This window comes from Wyeomyia smithii, chromosome 3 (genome assembly GCF_029784165.1).
Source record: "Wyeomyia smithii strain HCP4-BCI-WySm-NY-G18 chromosome 3, ASM2978416v1, whole genome shotgun sequence".
In the NCBI taxonomy this organism is placed as follows: domain Eukaryota; kingdom Metazoa; phylum Arthropoda; class Insecta; order Diptera; family Culicidae; genus Wyeomyia; species Wyeomyia smithii.
Window position 1 is genome coordinate 237,084,081 of NC_073696.1, and position 21,583 is coordinate 237,105,663.

At 38.5% G+C, this 21,583-nt stretch overlaps 1 protein-coding gene across 1 annotated transcript in view; it reads left to right on the forward strand.

The window, feature by feature from the left end:
• Positions 1 to 21,583, forward strand: part of LOC129726885 (A disintegrin and metalloproteinase with thrombospondin motifs 7) — a 97,281-nt gene that overhangs the window by 41,120 nt on the left and 34,578 nt on the right. Inside the window, exons 4-8 of the mRNA XM_055684087.1 lie at positions 4,901 to 5,038; positions 5,099 to 5,224; positions 5,338 to 5,681; positions 5,745 to 5,846; positions 5,991 to 6,104. Of these exons, the coding sequence (XP_055540062.1) occupies positions 4,901 to 5,038; positions 5,099 to 5,224; positions 5,338 to 5,681; positions 5,745 to 5,846; positions 5,991 to 6,104 (824 nt within the window). The remainder of the gene's footprint in view (positions 1 to 4,900; positions 5,039 to 5,098; positions 5,225 to 5,337; positions 5,682 to 5,744; positions 5,847 to 5,990; positions 6,105 to 21,583) is intronic.

The following is a 21,583-nucleotide window of genomic DNA, read 5'->3' on the forward strand; positions in this document are numbered from 1 at the left end:
AACAATGAAGACTGGATGGAGAAAGGATACAACTTTGAAAGAAGATATCAAATAGTTAAACCTGAGCGCGATGTTTAGGAACGCGGGGGTCCCGATCTCCGTCCGGGATCAATTGTGTTTTACACAGATGGTTCAAAAATGAACGATCGAGTGGGAGCAGGAGTAACAGACCCAGGAGTAGATCTATCAATTCCGATGGGTCAATGGCCAACCGTTTTCCAAGCCGAAGTCCAAGCTATACTAGAATGTTCTGCCTACGCAGGAAATACAGACACTCAAACATTTGCTTCATGTCCGACAGTCAAGCAGCTTTAATTGCTCTGAAGTCTGCAACATGCACATCAAAACTTGTTTGGGAGTGTTTTCAATCACTTCAAAACCTGGGTTGCAATAATCAAATAAATTTATATTGGGTTCCTGGTCACTGTGAAATCGATGGGAACGAAAAAGCCGATGAACTTGTAAGACTTGGATCGTCTCATCAGTTCATAGGACCAGAACCTTCCTGTGGCTTATCCACTTCTTCACTCAAAATGGAGCTGAAAGCATGGGAAATTTCGAAATTGGAGTGCAACTGGAAAAAATACTTCCATTGGTAGGCAGTCAAAGAGGTTTATAACACCGAACGGTCCTATGACTCGCAAAATACTGGAGCTTTCAACGAAAGATCTAAGTACATATACTGGTCTTATAACAGGGGATTGTCCGAGTCGTTATCACTTGAAGCTTATGAAAAAACTTCAAGATGATACGTGTCGCTTATGTGGCATGGAAAAAGAAGACTCGGAACACCTGTTATGCCGATGTCCGACAAATATTAATAAAAGACATAAGTTCTTTAATAGGGGGCTGTTAGAACCCTCTGAAATCTGGAGAACAACTCCCAGTACGGTTATTCGCTTCATGCGAAGTGTAATACCAGACTGGACTAATGCTATTGGTCATATCATGACGGCTACTTCCAATAGTGGTACGTTGTCCTGACTTAGCAAAATTAACAAGGGCATATGTCGCAAAAGATCAAAAAATTGGTCGCAGTGATAAAATACCCAACACGGTAAAAAAAATGTTCGTTAAACATCGATGGTTTTCTAATCATGAGCCGTTCGTCAGACATTCAATCAGTTTGGGGTGAATAATATTTTCTACAAGCATTATAGCGCCTTATGGTCTTCAGATGAAATTTTCTTATTTTCTACAAAATGTATCGATATATTTTTAAGAGCTAACTGGACATCTCTAGAGAAAAAGTTTTGAAAAAGTTAATTTTCCCATATAAAATCGAATGGAAACTTTAAAAATCGGGCGCAAAAATATAGTTCCACCGATCGATCTGAAAAGTTACACGGTTGTTAAGGAACACGAAAAGTGCATGGGAGCTGGAATTTATTTTTTGTCCCACCCTAGTGGGCTCCTCACTAACCCTTCCTCCACGTTGAATTCTATAAAACCTTGAAGACTTCCTTATCACAAAAATAAGTTCCTCTTACAAAATAACTTGTCACAGGAGCATAAAGTTGGAACCTCAACAGTGAATTACAATTGATGTTAATAATGGCAGGATGAACGAGACTCGAAACAGTTAGTGTAAAAATGAAGAGTAAAAAGCAAACACACAAGCACGGATAACAAAAACAACATATCACTTAGGCGGTAAGTGGTTCCCGTGGTTCTTTGGTTAGCGATGTCGGTCGGCTAGCTCTCCCACACACGGTTGTGATGTCGTGTTCGATTCCCGATTAGGTCGAGGTTCATTTCGAGCTGGAAATTTTCTCGACTCAGCACTGAGGCACGGTGTATCGTTGTACTTATCCTACAACATGCACAACGTGCCAAAAACAATATCGATAACGAATTTACTCAACTAATCTAGTTGATCGAGACCGCTATTAGCCCTCCAGGCTGGCGTGCGATATTGTTGTTAGGCGCTATCCATGAATTAAGTAACACCCATAAGAGGAAAAGGGGGTACCCTTGGCGTTATGAATTGTTACATAGGAGAGAGAGAGGAGGTAAGATCAGTGTTACATAACAAAATAATCGGGGAAAGCTATAATTCTACTCCATAAACGGGCATTTTCATTAAGCAAATTATTCTACTGCGTTACGTAATTTCTATAAGGGAGTAGCTGGTGTCGTTACGCTTTGTTACAATAAAATAAAAGATTACCGGAATACAGTAAAAACCCGGGCGATGTAAAATAAAAATCAATGTTTATGGTCGCAGTAAGTGGTCCATACAGGTAATAAAAACAGTATACCTCGTTTTAACGTAATAGTATTCCTCGTTATCTATTACGTTATATAACTCTTTTTTCAACTCATTACGTTATATCGAATCATGTTTTTTTGACATAGAACTACGTCTATCTGGAAAAGTTGGATACTCGTCAATCTTGCTGCTGTTAAGTACTACTTGGTGGCTGTGAAAGTGCCGGAAACGGCAGAAAACACTGCTAGAAACGAAATGACGATAAATTAAACAAACTTGTCGGTATTACTGTTGTGAAACACCATTGGCCCCTTTTAACGCCCTTAGAATAACGAAAATAGAGAAGCTGAATTTTTTCTACCACTCACAAACATGCTGCTAATATTTACCGGAAAAATGACCTTCAGTAATGTTTTGAACATGATTCCCAATATTAGAAACCGTACTTTTCATCATTTATTTTTACGACTTATTTGTCACTAAAGTAACTATTATAGTTCTGAAAATGACAGTCTATCTGGGACAGCAAGTTTTCAACGAATTCGGCTCTCATTGTATTGCACAGCTCTCCCTGCTCCCCGTACGTTCGGTACATAACCCGATAGCCCCTGACGACAGCACACACATGCAATGCCAAACAGGCTGTTATTTTTTATCTTCTAATGCCTGCTGGTTCTTCCAAGCTGTCGCTAAAGACACCCCATAATCCCCGACATCCCTTGGCCCGAATCCGAGCGGGTTGTCAGGTGATTTTGAAAGTGAGGCCGATGCTATAATAAAAGCGAAATGGTGTGAAACACGTTTTTTCTTACGTGGGGAATATTCATTATAGCAATGGCCTAAGAAAAAGGAGAAACGGAGGAGTGCGAGTCGATGACAGCCACAGCCGATCAGCAAGCTGTCAGGGGCACAAGCCAAGCCAACAAGACATCTTCAAAATGAACAAACTAGGCTATCATGCCCGAACGAACAAAATACATGCGCAAGAGTGAGCTGTCGTATGCAACACAAGACAGTTTTGTTGCCTTGTGAGAGCTTTAGCTGTATGTGAGCTCTCATGCATAGCTTATTCATGAGGCTGTTGGAGTAAAAAGAGTTCGTCGCACCTCAGTCATTTTTCGAAGCCTGACTATAACATAAAATAACATAAACAACGAACATATTCGAAAAATATTTAACATGTTCTATCTGCTACCTGACGTCTATTCTCGAGTAACTTGAAAAAATTTCTGTCACGCGAGCATTTTTAGATGTTCTATAGCACTAAAGCAGAAAGTTCGTTTAAAATGAAAAATTTAAAAAAATTTCTTATATGGACGAAAATATATATTTTATATCATATTTTGAACCAGCTCAAGAAATCCCATTTTGTTCAATACTTTGATAGTATTTTTTTTAAATTCTAATGATCGGCACACTGATGAATGTTAATCTTTTTATGGTATTGAGCTTTTACAGCAACTGTTCAAAAACCTGGAAATTTTCGTAATAGTTCAACAATTATTGAGGGTGGAGCTACATTCATAAGGATTTGTTACTTTTTATTCAATACGGTTCAACTCTCAAAGAGTTTGATTCAATAACACCCCCACCCTTTTCGTGCTCTCAGTTATAATCACCTTAACAACACCTATAATAGTAATAACGACGAACCGAACAACGGAAAAGCTTGCATCGGCGTTGGCGTCCACTTTGCCTAGCATGAAAGTACTCCATTCTACACATGACCTGCTCCATACTAGAGAACTGCCCCACTGAGATTAATTAAAATATTACCGACCAATCGTGCGGAGACCGAACGTCGTCATCGGAGTCGTGACTAGGATTAATAAATATCTTGGCAAAAAAGAAATTAAGTCTCGCGCAACCTCACGGCCAAAGCAGATCTCTAGCATGCACCGTTCGGTTGGTGTCTCAAGCCTAATTGGAACTGACATAAAGGGGAGTTTCGTGAGCTAATAAAAATTTATCATTTTATGAACTCATTCGGTGTTCCTGGCAGCGTCGGGCTCTTGAGTGAAACAAAACAAAAATTAAATCAAAATTCGTGTTGCACTGATCAGTCGAGGCGAAGTTCATGTTCGATTCATGTGGTCAACCACGTGCCGAACATAACATATTAAGTGGGTTTTTTTCTACCTTAAAGCTGTGATGTGTGATGAAAAATTACCTTCCTAAATTTTCGATAAACGCGCGTGTTGAGAATTATTCGATTGCAACAACCGTTTGAGTGATTGGTCCTCAACTGTTTCAAGTTCTATGTTGGCTGTGATTTGCCCTTTCGCTAACCAAGATTTCCAATCCGGTTTTGCCTGATATTTCTGCAATATGATCTTTTGTTCAACCATTTATTCTAAATGTTTAAATTATTTAAATGTTGTTTCTCCTAAATTAACAACACGTTTCGGTTTGTTTGATCGTAACAAAACTTTTTTACTACTAGCACCATTTAAGCTACGGACTAATCAGATCCATGAAACGCACAGCTCAGGATTTTATTAATTTGCTAACTAGCGAATCCAACCAAACGGTTCCGAATTGGATTTATTGCAGTTTCCCTGTTCGGGCGAATTGAATGTCGTTTGATTCAAAACCATTTTTTTTTCTTTTCAAATATAACATTATCTCCTTGTGCGTTGGCCTTTTCCAGTCTCGTATTTAAAGCAATTAATTATGCGCATTTTTTAGACCGGCTTCCTGCGAACCAATAAGACCGAATACTGGATCGAACCGTCCAATAATCACAGCCCGTCGGACAAAGATGGCCACCCGCACGTAATTTTCAAACGGGCGGATGTTAAGGATATTAAGGCCACCCGGTCGAAGGTAAGATTACAGCTTGAACAACCCTGAAGGGACTTAACCGAACTCTCCACTCGCAAACAGAAAGCAACAGCTGCGACCGGCAAGAAGAAAAAGAAGAAACGCAGAAAGCGTCATGCCAGCAACTGCGGAACCAAGGAACCACGGAGGCTTACCGAGACTCGGATCGAGTGGCAACATCAGGGAAAGGTAATACTATCCGTGTGCTGCCCTAGAAGGCGGTCGTACGCTGCACAATGTACATTTTTCTCTGAAACAAGCGAGAAATTTCCAAAGGCCTCTCTCGTTTTTGTCGTTGGCAGGTGATCGTACAGGGTGGCCGAAAAAGTCGTGATCATCCCGGAACTGTCGGAGCAGCACCAGCGGGAATGGGCAAGAAACGCATCAAGCGATCCATCAGCACTCCTCGGCATGTTGAGGCCTTAGTCGTTGCGGATCATTCCATGGTGCAGTTCCATCAGGACATGGATCTACAGCAGTACCTGTTGACAATCATGAATATGGTTTCATCATTGTATAAAGATCCCACCATCGGTAATTCGATCCAGGTGACAGTGGTGCGAATAATCATACTCGAAGAGGAGGAATCGCATGCCGACTTCAACGTGACGCACATAGCGGCTAACACACTGGAAAACTTCTGCAGGTTAGTGCGACTCATGCTTCTGGCTTACAGCAGCATTGAAGTCTTTCTCTTAATTATCCTTAGATGGCAGCGAAGCTTAAATCCAAAGGCAGAGGACGACCCTCATCATCACGATGTGGCAATTTTGGTAACCAGAAAAAACATTTGCTCCACCCATGGATGCTCGTAAGTTTCTGCACTGCATTCTATCCATTTTCACTGCAAACTGTCGCGTATCGAACGTGGCGTAATGGGGTATTATTAGCAGTCGATATCACGCATACCTCCTTTCGCAGGCGCAAGCTAATAAATCTTTCTTTCTTCCTTCAGCACCTTAGGGGTCGCCAACGTGGGCGGCATGTGCCGTCCGGACAAGTCGTGCAGCGTCAACGAGGACAACGGGATCACCCTGGCGCACACGATCTCCCACGAGCTCGGCCACAAGTAAGTACCCGTCCTAGAAATGTGCCCTAATCACCAGTTGTTTTCGCTTCACACTTCCCGCTTTCCATCAGCAGCAGCAGAATCGATACCCGTCACAAAGTTTGCGCACAGTTTGTGATACGGTGCCGGTGTTTGCTGCGCGTTTTGCGGTCTTCACATATTTTCACGCTAATCCCTACTGACATAACATTGCCAACGGGCCGTCAGATCGCCCGGGTTGGAGTTTCCAGTTGACGTTTCGATGGCAAATAGAAATATTATACAGGAAAATCAGGTTGCCACCTAGAAGCAAAATCGAATAATTAGCTAATATTGCCCACAAGGGAACCGAGCACGCGCTTACGAAACCCGCTCACAGCACTATCTGACTAAATGAAGGAATTATTGATTATTAAGCACTTTTAACCGTTGGTCAATATTTGTCGTCTGCTGTACGTCGCTCCACGTCCCTCTCGTGGGGTGGGTTGGCTATGATTGATCGCAGGTGGTCACCGTTTAGGGGAGGAAAAAAGCAGTGTTGTTTAGTTTGAGTTTTCCATTTCGTTCTCTAGACCATTTATAGTAAATTTGGAGTATTAGAATCATCCCAACCATTGTAAACATGCAAGAAATTTTATTTGTTAATTGACTTTGTCTCAGTATTGATAGTTACAGTGGCTATTACGTTTATGAGAATTTTTTGTTATCTATTGTGTTTTGAAAAAGCAGCAACATTTCAAAAGATCTACTGTGTAACCTTGAAGACAAAGTGTCACTGGAGGCTAAATCAGGCATCTAGCAGATCTCCTGGGAGAACGCCAGGTTAATACAAAACGTCCAAAAAACCTTACGCCTAAATGCATGGGAATCCATTGTTAGCACCAATACCGACCACCCTTGATGAATGAGAATGATCCATCCAACTAAGCTGAAAATACAGCACAACTCATTGCCTAACGTGTACAGAAAATGTATGTATATGTGATTTCTGTGAAACTACTACATATTTCCGACGGATTTTTACATATAGTGAACTGAAAATGTACTATTTAGAATTTAGAAGAGCCTTATTCTGCCTAAACCAATCATATTAAAAGTGGATGGCGACTTGGACAGTCCTAACTAAGTAGCAGGTAGCAGCAGCATCAGCACATGCTCCATGAAAAGCTGCCGTATTTTGACAACACAAACGTAATCAGCGAAATTAGCTTTTCACTATGTTATCAGAAGAATACCTTATTTACACTGTCGGGGATAGCGACCAGCATCATATCTGATATCAAATTAACAGTGGTGGGCACAATTCCGCTAATTCGCTAATCGCTAATTAGCGAGGCTAATATTCAGTTAGCGGTTTAGGGATTTCGATAATTTTTGAGCTGGTTAGCGAAACTGTTAGCGTCGCTAAAATTTTAGCCTTAGGAATGCTAATCGCTAGTTCACTGAATTTGATAGAGAAGCGACAATAGAACTATTGAGAAAAACTGTGAATTACTGATGGTCTACGTAAATTGTTTCGAAAGATGAACATACTTTACTGCGATTAAATCCCTCAGTCGATAGCATAAAGTGCTATATTTATGAAAACAACTGTACTATTGGAAATAGTTAAGCCTTGTTGAAATGCAGATTTCGATTGATCTAATAGGTCGTTTGATGATTGCTTTCGCAAACACGATCGACGGAATTATATACCCAGTAAACCAGAAATGTACTATTTGGGCTATAAAAGTATCTGCTTCTGCCTAAACCAATCATATTACTAATTGGTGGCGACTAGGACGGTAACTAAGCAGCAGGGACCAGCCAGCAGAAGTAGTGGTAGCAGCGTTACCAGTAGCCGCTGCGGCACTACTTCTTTCTCTAGTGAAAAGTTGTCTTTGTGCGGAAGTTCCGCCGTCAGCGGCAGGTGCGTTGGCTAGCAACTTCTTCTTATGAAAATCAAATATTTTGGCAACACTGATTTTTTTTGTGGATATTTTTGATGTTGTTCTTCCAGCTAATCTCGTGGTACGGTCCCGGCTCGGGAGAGACTGTAAGTGTCAGTAGGATCGTAGCGCTAGCCCCGCAATTGTCCTATACACTAAACAGTCGGCTGCGAAGTCTGTGTATAGTAAAACAGAAGGTTGAGCTCCGATACGGAATGTAGCACTAAGGCTTTGCTTTGCTTTGTTGGCGATCATAATCTGCCGTGCATTTGTTGTCTGTGTGCCTTAATCTCCATTGCATCGGGGTAGCACAGAGATGCGATCAACGTTATATTCGGTAATAAATTAAACGACTATTGAGTGAATTAACCTTAAAAGGACAACAAATAATTGATTGACGATTTAATATGTTCCTGCATTAACACTCTGACTGTTTAAGTTTGTTTGCGTCGCATAGTGTTTGTTCCATTTCTGTTAGGCAATTTCGAATTCATAGGTGCTATTTGAAATCCAGTAGCATTTCAACTCCACTTTTGCACCAAATTTTTAAAAAAATTTAATACAAGGAATGTAACTTTATGTAGTTCTGCATCAATCTTGCGGTCGTGACTTTTTATACAACCCTTCTGTTATTATTTTTCGATTTTAGCCCCTAAATAATGATTAATCGAATAAGGAAATTTGTATATAATATGGATTATTCGTTCTCAAGTGTGAAAAAACAAGTAAAAACGTGGTAACAACCTTCTAAGATTTAACTCCTGGTTTGGGTATTTATTCTTATAAGATGACTATGCAAAAATCCCAACTTCGGTGCCGATTGGATCACTCCTCGCTTCGTGGAACCCTCCTCTTTCCGATAAAAAGGCTATTTCCGTCAAAAGCCCTCATTTTCTTTCAATTATGGCTACAAACGCATAATGCTCAGAATTAAAGCGCCTAATTATTTTTGTTGAGATACAGTCTAGGAATCAAAAACATGTAATTTTTATATTTAAAAAAAAAATGCATTTTTGAGAAATAAAGTCTATTTTTTTTGTTCTTCATCTATAGTAGAAAGTCTAGTTTCACTCAACTAAATTTTTTTATATCTTCGGATATTTTATATAAATAACATTCTAGAAACTTTTTTTTTATTAAATTTAGTCATGTAGTCCAAAATGATCGTTAATGCTGCCAGATAAGTTATCTTTGCATTAAGGGGTAATATCTACCAAAAAAAAAATTTTCGCCATTTATTTCATTGACCTAAATCATACTAAAACTATCGAAGAATCAAAATCTACCTAATTACAGATCTGAACTCAAAGTTCGTTTAAATCAATTTTTACCAAACAACTTTTATACTCCAAAATCACATTTTCCGTTTAATTGGGCGATGCTCGTTTTTCTTTTTATTTCGAGGCTTTGTAAACTAGCAGAAGTTACCTATGATCGTTATCGTGTTTCAAATTTGAAGTATAGAGGTCTCTGCATCAAGTTTCGACCGTTATAGCGTCTCTACAGAACGTGTTCACTCACAATTTCCCTTTGTTTAGCCGATCAACCGTTCTCGTTGTGTACATTTTTTGTTTGAGTTTTTCTATACTGTTTAACTGTGCGTTATATTCAAAAGTACTTAAATATGAGTAACAAGTTTGAGTTTTGCGTGGGATCGGGCGCCAACTGTGTCAAAGTCACTGAGCATCGCATGTCTGATATCACGAGAGAGGCTAGGCGCAGCCATACATCAGATGACAAAAAGGTAGAAGAGAAAAATAAAACCCAGGAAGGACAACTTTACGGCGCATGGATAGCTGACTGAAGCTAAAAAAATTATTAGGGGCTTTATTATTGCGATTCTTAAGATTTATAGCATTTTGGAACTTTAAACGCGTTTTTCCCAAAACCATGTTTTCAAAATCGGCGAGCAGTAGAACTGAAGAAGTTTACATCCGATTTACTTGAAATTTTAACTGTAGCTTCTTCTAGTGAAGTACACACGATTTTAGCGATTGATTTACAACAACTAAAGTTATAAACAATCAGAGTCGATTTTTTTGTCGAAACAGAACTTTTTTTTTTTTCAAACCGTTGCCATGTTGCGAAGAAAAATTCTAAAAATATAATCATGTGTACTTCACTAGCGACACATATGTAGATAATGAAAAAAAATTGTTTTGGTTATAGGTGGAGTTGAGCACGACTTCTACTGCTCGCCGCGGAACAACTTTAAAAACAGCAGTTCACGGCAATCGCTGCACAGCCGCCATTTTGTAACAAAAATAGCAATAAAAATATTTTTTTTTTATTGTGCAACGGTTGCTCAATCCAATGATATATTATTTATATACCTTACATCTCAAATTTCCTGTAAAAAAAATAATGAAAAAAGCCTTGTTCTTTTGAGCATTTGGTAGATATTACCCCTTAAGAAAATTTAATTACAGTTTTCAGTAAGCGAGTATATTTTATTTCAAATTTGATATTTTCATTGTGTTTCCGAGAAAATTTTAGCCGAGAAAAACACTCATCACCTCAAGCAAAAGCTACAGCATTATTAGGAAATAAAGTCGAATTTACCTCACAATTTCTATTCTTATATTCTCTGTTCTGGAACTCCTTTATTAATGGACATTATGGATGATGCAATTTGAAAAAAAAACTTACGAAAAAATTCAGAAAATATATAAATTTAGACCAGAAACGTTAGTTCGATGGATATCCTAGAAACTGTTTTTGTTTCGTGACTTTAAGCAAATTTGATTTGATGGAAATTGGTATTTTAAGTTTTACTCAAAATGCCTCGAGGTGACAAATAAGTATTGTGCTGCCACGGTGAACAAAAATCTCCTGACTGTGTACTATCAAAATGTACGAGGCTGACGAACCAACATGAACAATTTGAAGCTGATGCTATCTAGTTGTAACTACACGGAAAAATTCAAGCCTTAATCAACCAATCTGTTTTTTAAACACACACAACGAATGCTAATAGAGGCGAGCAAAGGAGCCGGGGTTGATGGAGTACCGCCATTGTTCCTTAAAAACTGTGCATATTTTTTTATATTTGTATGGACCCCACTGCGACCAACAGCTTTTAATCTTTAGTGGCATTGTCCGGACGTTTTTGCTGTTCGCACATTTGTTTTTTTCACCCTTTTGCTGTGCTACCTAAGCAGGTATTAGACGAAGCGAATATTTTCTATTATTGGTAGGAATTTTATCTGCACAAAATAAAATCCGTACTAAAATATCAAATGTTTGCTTCGTCTAATGCCTGCTTTATTGAGAAGTAACCTGCTCCGTGTTCCAGTGCTTATTTTTTGTCTTCTCTTTCAGGCTTAGTAACCTACTACATTCCTTATCGACCTTATCACATCCTCCTGCAAGCTAACAGCGTATAACGTGCTATAGTCTATGATATTATAGAAGCTTTAGACCAGTGGTTATTAAGTCTGGAGGGAAGTTTTTTGTGTGAAAGAGCCTGAGAGTAAGCCCATACTTAAAGTCCTTTCGCCAACGAATGACTAGGTTCTTCTATAATTCGAAACTACCACCACTCGGTTGTCAACGCGGACTCTGTAACCTTGCGACGACGAAGCTCTCTCTTATGCATGTTGCTTGTCTTCTCAATCTATCGCTTTAAATCAAGACTACCCCAGATATCTGTCAATCTTCTAGAATTGTGCCAATTCTAAGGTCAAAAAGTACCCAGATAGTAGTGGAAAATTATCGTGTAATATCAATCTTGTGTTCACTTTCAAAGGTATTCGAAATACTCCCAGGAATTCGTCATCACTTCAGGTGTGCCGCAAGGGAGCGTGCTCGGTACACTTATCTTTAACATATTTGTAAATGATGTTTGTTTCCCACTTCCGACGATTATCAATTGGAATAGGTTATCCATGAATGTAAAATCTAAAATTATTTTGTCGACTTTTAAACGGGAACAACTCTTGGAATTGATCGTTATGAACTGAACGAATTGTAATGATTAATAAAGGTACCGTAAACTGGGGTGACTTTGATCACTTTTTGGAAAATATTTTAAATATTTCAAGAATATTATAATTACAAAATTTAATTTAGTTGTTCGGAGGCAATAATAATCGCTCAAAATCCAGTTTTTTTCTATTCATATTTTAGCATGAAAAAAAAACTTTCTAAATAGCAGAAAATGCATGGTGTCAATGTACACATATCTAAACACAATCAGTGAAGATTACGATGAATCCCAAGCTATACGAGAGTTTTTTCACCACAAATTCAAAAAACAGGTAGAGTGATCAAAGTCACCCCGCTGATCAAAGTCACCCCAGTTTACGGTATCATTAGTTTGTAAATTGGATAGTATCACATATCTCCGTGAACTTATATCATTTTGTAACATTTTAAAAGATTGTAAATCTCACGTTACATGAGTTGATTAAATAATAATAGTAATAAATAACAAATTTTGTGTTGACGACCTCGCGATCTGGGTGTCACAGAAGATTCTAAATTACAGTTCCACGACCACATTTCGATCATCACAACCAAAGCATTTGCAGTTCTGGGATTCCTACGAAGGCAAACATCTGACTCCATTGATGTGTATACTCTAAAAACAGTTTTTCTATATCTTGATTCGCAGTATCCTAAAGTATGTGTCTTGCTCGAGTCTTGCTCGCAGATAAACTAGCACACGAGCTGCTTACACCACAGCTGAGCGAAAGAAGAGTGGTGAATCACTCTAGAGAGAATACATAGAAGAACGCCGCGGAGTACACTGCTGAGATCAATTTGATAGAATTCGAAGAGCAAACATGCGCGACGGAAGGCTGGATTTATTTTTTTTCGGTTTCGAGATGCAAAGCGAACAACGCAAAGCAATTTCCTACCTAGATTTTTCCCTCATTTGATATTTACTTAAAAGACACACAGTTAAAGCACTGCAGTGATCTCTGTTGTGTAGTTATTGTGCGTATTGTCCTTCTGTGTGAGAAAGATCAAACCAGTTTATTATTTCTCTAAAAAAAATTCAAATTCCATAGCGGTGTTTTTTTGTGAGCTCCTCAGATACACACGATTCGCAGCTCTGTTAAAGCAAGCCCATCGTTTAGCAGTGTGAGAGTAGTTGTTTGCGCAGTGAAAGATAATCACCTACACGGTAGTGTTTCTCCGAGTAGAAAAGACAAACCTGGTAAGCAGTTTCCACGGATATGTTAACGTCTTTGAAAAACAGGATTAAACACATAGTTTCAGATTTAATATGTACGATTTTGCATCGAAGACGAAGTAACAATAAAATTTTCTCAGAAACACGATGAAATTACGAAATTGGAAATCAATTAGCCGAAATGTGAAGTGTAATTTTTCAGAAATAACACTTTATTATAAACTAGAATTATGTGCTTTTCACCATCTTGAACATAAGGTGAGCATTGAAGTTATCCTGCTAATATAATTGTTTATTGCTAACGAGCTTTTTTTCAGTTAATATTTCAACATTTTATAAAGTTGTACCAAAGCTATGGAATGAACTTGAAGAGCCGAAAACAAATGAAAAATAGTAAAAATTTCTTTAACTAGAGGAAATTATGTAAATGTTGTGGGTAATGATGATGCTAATATGATCATTTTTTTATTTCATTTATTGGTTTAATGATAAATTAAATAGTAATGACCAAGCAATATAGTTTTTCTCTTCGGAAGGGGAGTTCGCTAACATCGCTTAAAGCAGTTGTTCGGAATTCTCCATAGTTTTCAAAATAAAAGCCCCCTTTTTGCCTAGCCTACACACCAAAGCACAGCGTATTACCACTGTCTACCTCAAGAGAATAAGGATAGTTTAATTTCCCGAGCCCTTCCCACCGTCCTTCTTCTTGCGATCACCACCTGCCGAGTGATTGATCACTTCCATAATGAATTATTCAAAACTGGCGTACATTTAAACTAAAAAAAAGTTTTCGAAACTGCCTTCGATAGGTAACCCTTTAATGACCAAGTATACATCTGTGCGGATACAAACAAAAACCTTTGGAAAACATGCTGGATGCTCCTTCTTATTGATCAGCTTTAAATAAATGTTACTTAATTTTTTTTAACAATCGTTAAGAAATTAAACCTGGGCATAAAGGAGTTAACAGTCCGCCTTCGATGAACAGAATCGCCATCGTCAGCGGTTGGCCGCCTGATACTTTCCCTCCCGTTTACATTCTATATGGACTGTTAAATGTCCACGGTCCAATATACCCGATGCGAAAAAACAACGGCTACGCGCGGTAAAATCTCTGCAAGATTTATTACCGCTAATTGTATCGACACTTTGAATAATTTACTGTGGCAACCCTGATGTTACCACCAGATGGAGCGCAGCTCCTGCGGCTCCTTCGCTACCATTCGTACGTTTCAGTGTCTGGTTCCTCTAGAGAACGCAATCCCTTTGGTCGAGTGGTTTTCAGCGGAAGCACGTTCACTGCATTTTTGCTAGACGAATTTGATTCCCACTGTTGATCAATTAATTTCCACTGGTGATTGTCTGTTGGCTAGGTGCAACATGCAGCCGGCTGATAGTGTTACAAATGCTGTCGTCTAATGGAACCTACTGTTTTAATAGAGCTGTCACGGAATGGGCGATATCGTATGTATCTACCGGTTGACACTCCTAGTGCTGCCTGGCGATGCTAACTGTCACCAAGCCAAAGTGTCACTTTGACAAATAGTACAGATTAGATAATTAATACCCTCGGCGGATGCAGGCTGCTTGTTTTGCCACAATTATTACTCACCGGCCTCACCGAGGTACGTTAATTCGACTTGGAAATATCGAACATGATCACTGGAAGAGTCATGTTTACGGATCGACATACTTCAACTTGTTACAATCCGTGCGTTGTGATTCTAGTCGACTATGGTAATATGGTCAATGTTAGGTTCACTGACTGACAGTTGATAAACGATTTATTTACCTGGAATTATTCGCTAAATTCTTGAATTTTTCTCTTCCAATATTGTGACTCCTTCAGTAGCGATTCGAGAAGGAGAGAGAGAGATACCAACCGACGGTGACCCGCATGGATGCAGTATGTAAAGCAATGAAATTGAAAAATTAGTCCTCATTTGAATAATCGCAGAATAATTAATCGCACCCTGCACCTGATGGAAATCACCGGTACGACAAGCTGCTTGATATGCGTTTTGTGCACGGTAAAAATTGAACCACGAAAATGGAAGCTCCAGTAAAAATGTTCTTTTTCGGTTCTAAGTTAAGAATTTTGTTTGTTTGGAAAACGGCTCAGGTTCACCAAAGTAATTTAAAGAAAACGAACCCGACGGTCCGATAGTAAAGTGCACACAGTCAGCCTCTCGAAAGGCTATCGGTATCGGTACGCACTGCCGCTTTTTACCGATATGGCCGACCTGCCGAAAGGCATATCGCTGTTGTCACGCTCTTACCGGCGGCCGCGACTGCGACACAGCGCAGAAGTGGGCTACAGACGGAGACGAATGTACTTTTGTCACGCTTGTTGGAGACACTTTACATCTCGTTAGCATATTATTATAATTATTGTTACGGATGGACACGGAACAGCGTTGGACTGTCGAGCGAAAACCTGGCAACCGGTTGGAGGGATCTTTTTCCATGAATAATGGTAGAAGTGGCTCCCATCCTACCGACTCTTTAATCTCGGAAAGCCCAAGGTCTCAAAGCACTAGATGTGCCCGAGCGAAATACAGAGAACAAAGGAGCATGAGCAAACCTTTGCTAACTGAGGATAACACTGCTGCACTGGTCGACATTTCCGTCTTTAGATTCTTAAATTATTAAAGTAAGGATGCTACTTTTGAGAATATGATTCAAGAATTTTATTGTTGTTATTCGTGTATTCTTCGATTCTTGAATGTTGCTGAGTTTTGGATTACTAGTTAACTGATTCCTAGAGCACAAGGATTTTCGGATAGAAATCCTAAATTTTATTTTTAAAATTTCGTTTATTTTTATTTTATGGGTTCCAGATAGAAACAGGACTTATTATAGCTTACGAATATTCACTTCTCATTGCATTTTGGTCACATTTTCTCAATCTTATTATTGCATTCAGTGCGATACTGCACTCAAATACAAACTCAATACATGCATTGTTTTACATTTTCCACGACACAAACCTAAAACAATGATGAAGTGTTTTTGGCATCAAAATAGGTAATCATTTCAGTGGTTACAGTGCTTAGTTTTTTTATAGACTACAAAGAGATTGCATACCCAAAATTGTTAGGTATTCATTTTATCGTCCTACAAATATTACCTAACAAAAATGAAATGCTTTAAAACAAAATTACTCTACCGGGCTTTCGCTAGTTCAATTTCACGTGTTCAACAATCATTTTATACATTAAACATTAAAACAGCATGCAGTCATTTTGGGTCGAGCGATTCGGCAGCCTGCCAGTGCATATTTACGAAAACATTTTTCAACATCTAAGTGTTCCGGACCGTCTCAGTGCATCCCTAGTGTGCAAGCAATGGAATGCGGCAATATTTCAGTCGCGAAAGCTAGTTCAAGATTTTTCCTTAAAAGTGTATTACTTCGACGAGCAGCGCAACGTACGGCAAATGAACGACGAATTGGTGAAATACAGTAAACGAATCTATCAGCACATAACGTTTCCTAAGCTCAACAATCTCACGGAACTTGATCTGGGCAAAATGATCACCGCAATCGTGGAGCTCGACGATCGATGTCACTTTCAATCAGCGAAGATCGAAGACTTTGGCTTGACTAACTTCTGGTTTGGTTACCGGCTACATCGTCTACAACACCTAGATGTTAACATCAAGTACACTGCATTCGACATCGACTGTTGGTCTAAGGTATTCTTAGGATACCCCAGCATAACCAGCCTCACAATGCGTTACGGGCATGATATGGCTCTCGCGTCAGTTCAAAGCAACTGTGCCAAGATCACCAAACTACATCTGATCAAATACGCCCTCACTGGTCATCTGCAGTCGGCCCTCAACTTTCCGGAGCTCGAGGAACTCGTCATCGATGAGATGGACATCGTGCCCAGTGTAATGGGAATCATTCCAAGTGGTTTCGGAGTGCTACATCTACCAAAACTAAAGCGTCTCACAGTACAAGTTACAAATGTTTCAGCCTTTAGCGTTATTACTCGACCACCATTTGGTTTCCACCTGGAACTGCATGCTCCTCAGCTGGAAAGTTTAGAGGCGACATACCTGGCTCTGCAGTTTATCACAATCTCCACACCAAACCACGTCCGTTCCCTGATTACGGACTGTGATGGCTACTTACCGAGCATGCTAAACGCGCTGGTACCAAACCACGGCTCCTGGTTGTTGCAGTTGGAGCGACTCGAATTCCAATCTGGCCGAACAACAAGATTTATGCCCAAGCTTCTGGGATTCGTCAAATCGTACTGTCCACGACTCAAGCAGTTGGTGTTGTATAAACGCATGAAACCAAAATGTCTGATAACCTCGATGCGACGGGATATCCAGTTAGTGATGCACAACACTAAGCCACAACGACGCAGGTGGGTTCTCAGGGCGGACAAAGAGATACCCCATTTCATGCTGCATCATCACATTCGCTTCCTGTCTCATCTCAGACGTTTGATGAGGGAAATCTGAAAAGAAGAATGTTATAAATATGCGTGTAATGTAGTCTCTAGTTTATAAGCTTATCTGCGTGTTGTTTTAATTGATTATTAGGAGAAAATGAAATCATGAGAACGCAATACTGCTTGCTTTAGCGTTTTACCTGTCTGTCAATTCGTTACCCGCTGTTTTAATTTTAATTTGGAGACCTGGATCACTCTGATAGTATGTCAAACTAATTGTAGATCTATTTTTTACAATTCGTGCGAATGAGATGAAATAATTAAAATATTATTATTATTATATGACGAAATTGTAACAGAATAGGATAAAAATAAAAATTGTAAAGAATAGATTCTGCACCATACATAACGTGTTTAAATGTCTTGTGTCAGTTCAGTCGATCAATAAAAATACATTAATTTTGGAACTCTTGATTGTTATGTATTCTTGGTTGCTGGTTCTTGGTCATGTATTCTTGGTCTCTTAGTAAATAGTCGATTTGTTAGATTCGCTTGGGTTTTTAAATTCTTAAATTATCTGATGTTTGGATGCGATACCTGCATTCTTCAACCCTCTTATTTTATTGTGTGTATGTATTTATCTATAGATACTCCACGGATCTCGCTCCTCTTCGCTTCTAATGATTCACTGGTGAGAACTTGTTTTGCACAAAGAAGAATCCGTCTACGAAGATTCATGAATATGTAAAATCTTGTATTCTAGGATTCCAAGAGATTCGATTATTCAAGATTTGCCATCCTAAGTTTAATTGGAGCTTGCCATGTGTTTCGAGTTTTTGCATTCTGGAGTCTTGTTTCTTAGATTTCATAGATAGTTTGATTATTACATACTAGAATTCGAAAGCTCTTGAATTACTGTACAGTTGAATTCATAAGTTCTTGTATTTTGTTTTTGGTCCTTCAATTCTGAAATTCTTAAGTTTGGGCGACTTTTAGATTTTTCCTTAAACAGTTGGTTTGTAGACTGTTTTACCTATGAGTTGTAGACCTGTAGGATTCTGGATTACAACATTCCTAATATATTAATCTTATAAATGCTGAATTTTTGGATCGAAGTCTTTCATTCTATCTCTTTGGTTCCTTGGAATCTAAGATTAGTATATATATTAGTATATGTATTATAAGATTCCAGATACTCGATCTATGGATTCTTGAATATTAGAAATCTTGAAATATGGGGACATTAAAAGATAAAAAAAAAAATCGCTCTTAAAAACAACAGCTTTTATAAGCTTATTTATGCCACCAAATTATTCCAGTGGGTAAAAATAATTGACTTGTTACCTAGCGTTATGTGATTACCTGAGATACATGGTTATTAGAGACGTATTTTGTGTATGGCAAAATGTAAGTTGTATGCATCAAACTTGTCATAAAGAAAGAATATAAACTACCAAGAAACATCTTTAAAACGGAATTATTTCGCGGAGTTTTCACCAGTTCAAAATTTTCATCTAGTGTAATTATTAGGGCGCCAATCATCGTATGGAAAAAAAGTGACGAGAAAATTAAAAAAAAAAAAACCCTATACAAAATGTTCACCTGCTCGAAAAAACACCCTGTGCAAAACTTCAGCTCAATCGGACTTAAAATGGGGTGGCGCAAAGCGATTGAAGTTTGGCTTCTTTGAAAACCGAAAAATAACCGTGAAATTTCATGAAACCTTGAGATTTGGTGTCATCTGAAATTTTTTTTTTGCAAAAATTTACTCTCTGGGACTTAGTCGTTTTTTTCAATTGTGGAAGGCGAAATTAAAAATGTTTAGAATTTATCTTTTGAAATTGATCACTAGTCTCTTGAAATAGCTTGTATAATGATATGCACTATAACTAGCATCGAATACATTATGTTTCATTAGGGTGGTTCATTTATTCGACATAGGGTGGTTCATAATATTGTGAAAAATGAGTATAAAATGAAAAAAAATGTTTTCGATTCCAAGTGTCATGAACTTTTAAATGAAACGGTGGAAACTGATGGAATATGTTACATACTTTGTTTGAAAAATCTTCTCTCTAAGACACTTGCACTCGTTTTGGAATGTTGTACCAGACAATTTATTCGTTTTATTTACCACAATAATGTCCTTTGCCAACACTTGATTGAACACACAGTGCTCTGGCTTATATAGTCGGACAATAGACTGTATTACTGTTATTCAGTGATAATAAGATATAGGGGATATAGGGATCTCAATCAGATACGCAACACAATTGACTCGTTGTTTCTGGGTTTGCGTCGTTTTGACAGTTCGACCATACATTTTCTGTCAAGTTTACATCATCAGAACGTGAACGTGCCCATTGGCTGAAAGTTTGCATAGACGTTTTTATAGGCAAAAGATGCCATTTTGTGCTATTGGTTTAATTCATTGAAACACAACTCATTTTTTGAAAAGCTATTGGAAAATGCTATTTCGGATAGGTATTGATGATTACAAAAATTTTTAGAGCCAACACGGTTCGTTTGAGCGGTGTGACATCTTCGGCAAAGTTGTAGATAATAGTTTTGTTTTTAAAAAAAAATACACTCTGAAAACAAATTACTAATTTGGAAAAAAAAATAAAAGAAAGTTATAAATTAGTTATCGAAAACAGCTAGTGCTGGGACTTTTACCCGGATATATTCGTGATCCGGTTATCCGAAGCTCGGATCACGGATGTGTAAACGAATACTATTCGGATGTCCGGATATCCGGATACGGATAACCGAATAGTCGGATATCCGGATATACTATCCGGATATCCGGGTTTTTTTTCTGTCTTTTAGGCCCGTTCGAATGACATGTAACGCGAAAAATGGCTTTTTCTACAATCCCCCGTCCCCTCGTGGGTAATTATTTACATAATTCTCATTACACTATGTTCGGATACAATATCCGGATATCCGACTATCCGAAAATCCGGATATCCTGTCGGATAATATCCGGATATCCGGTTAATCCGGATTTTGGATATTTGTCGGATATCCGAGGTCGGATATACGAGGTCGGATATCCGGATATTTTAATCCGGATAGTCCGAGCACTAAAACAGCCCGATTAAAAAACCGATTTTTTGAAGTAGAATACTTCTCTCAGGAAGTTCGGCTACATAGGGATGTGAAATGAAAATCTAAAACCGAAAAAAGTGAAAAATATGTCCAATTTCAAATGCTAATAAATCGGTTATTATTCGATGGATTTCTTTCGTTCTTGCAGCAATAGATTGGAAAATCTTCTAAGATTCTTCCCAGGAGAAGATAATTGTAATTTTATTATTCACTCTATTGTACCATTGAAAATAGTCAAGCCTTGTCAAAACGAAAAGTTCGACCTCTGATTGGTCGATATATGATTGCTTCCCAAGCACGGTCGACAGAATCATATACCTTGCAATTGAAAACATGCTATTTGGCCTATATAAAAGCCTGTTTCAGCCGAAGCCACAAATAATAGTTCTAGACTGCGACAACAGCAGTCGTCCTCCCTTAGCAGCAGCACTAGCAGAAAGCGGCCACAGCTGTGACGTAGCAATGGATAGCGCACTAGTTGCAGCGGATCTCAGCATCGATAGCGGCTGATGCAGTGAGGCACTTTAGTGAAATACAGTCTCTGTGCGATAGTGGGCACTAGTATATGCATTCAATGAAAAGTTGACTCATTTTGACAACAGCCTTTTGAGCCGTCTAGTTTTGAGTGTTAAATAAGTTTTACACTGTTTATTTTATCACAAGGAATATTTTATTCACACTGTCAGTGATAACGCAAAGATGTGATCGGCATCTTATCCGATACTAAAATGAACAACAAATTGTCCTTTTCAGGATGAAATAAAAACTTCAATCAAGTTAATATTTTCTCATGAGTTAATTCACATTTTTAAATTTATAAAAGTTATAAATTTTACTTTATCTCCGTGTCTCAGAACGTACTGAATTATCTTTTCGTTCAGTCATGAGCTCGACATCCAAAAAAATTTCACC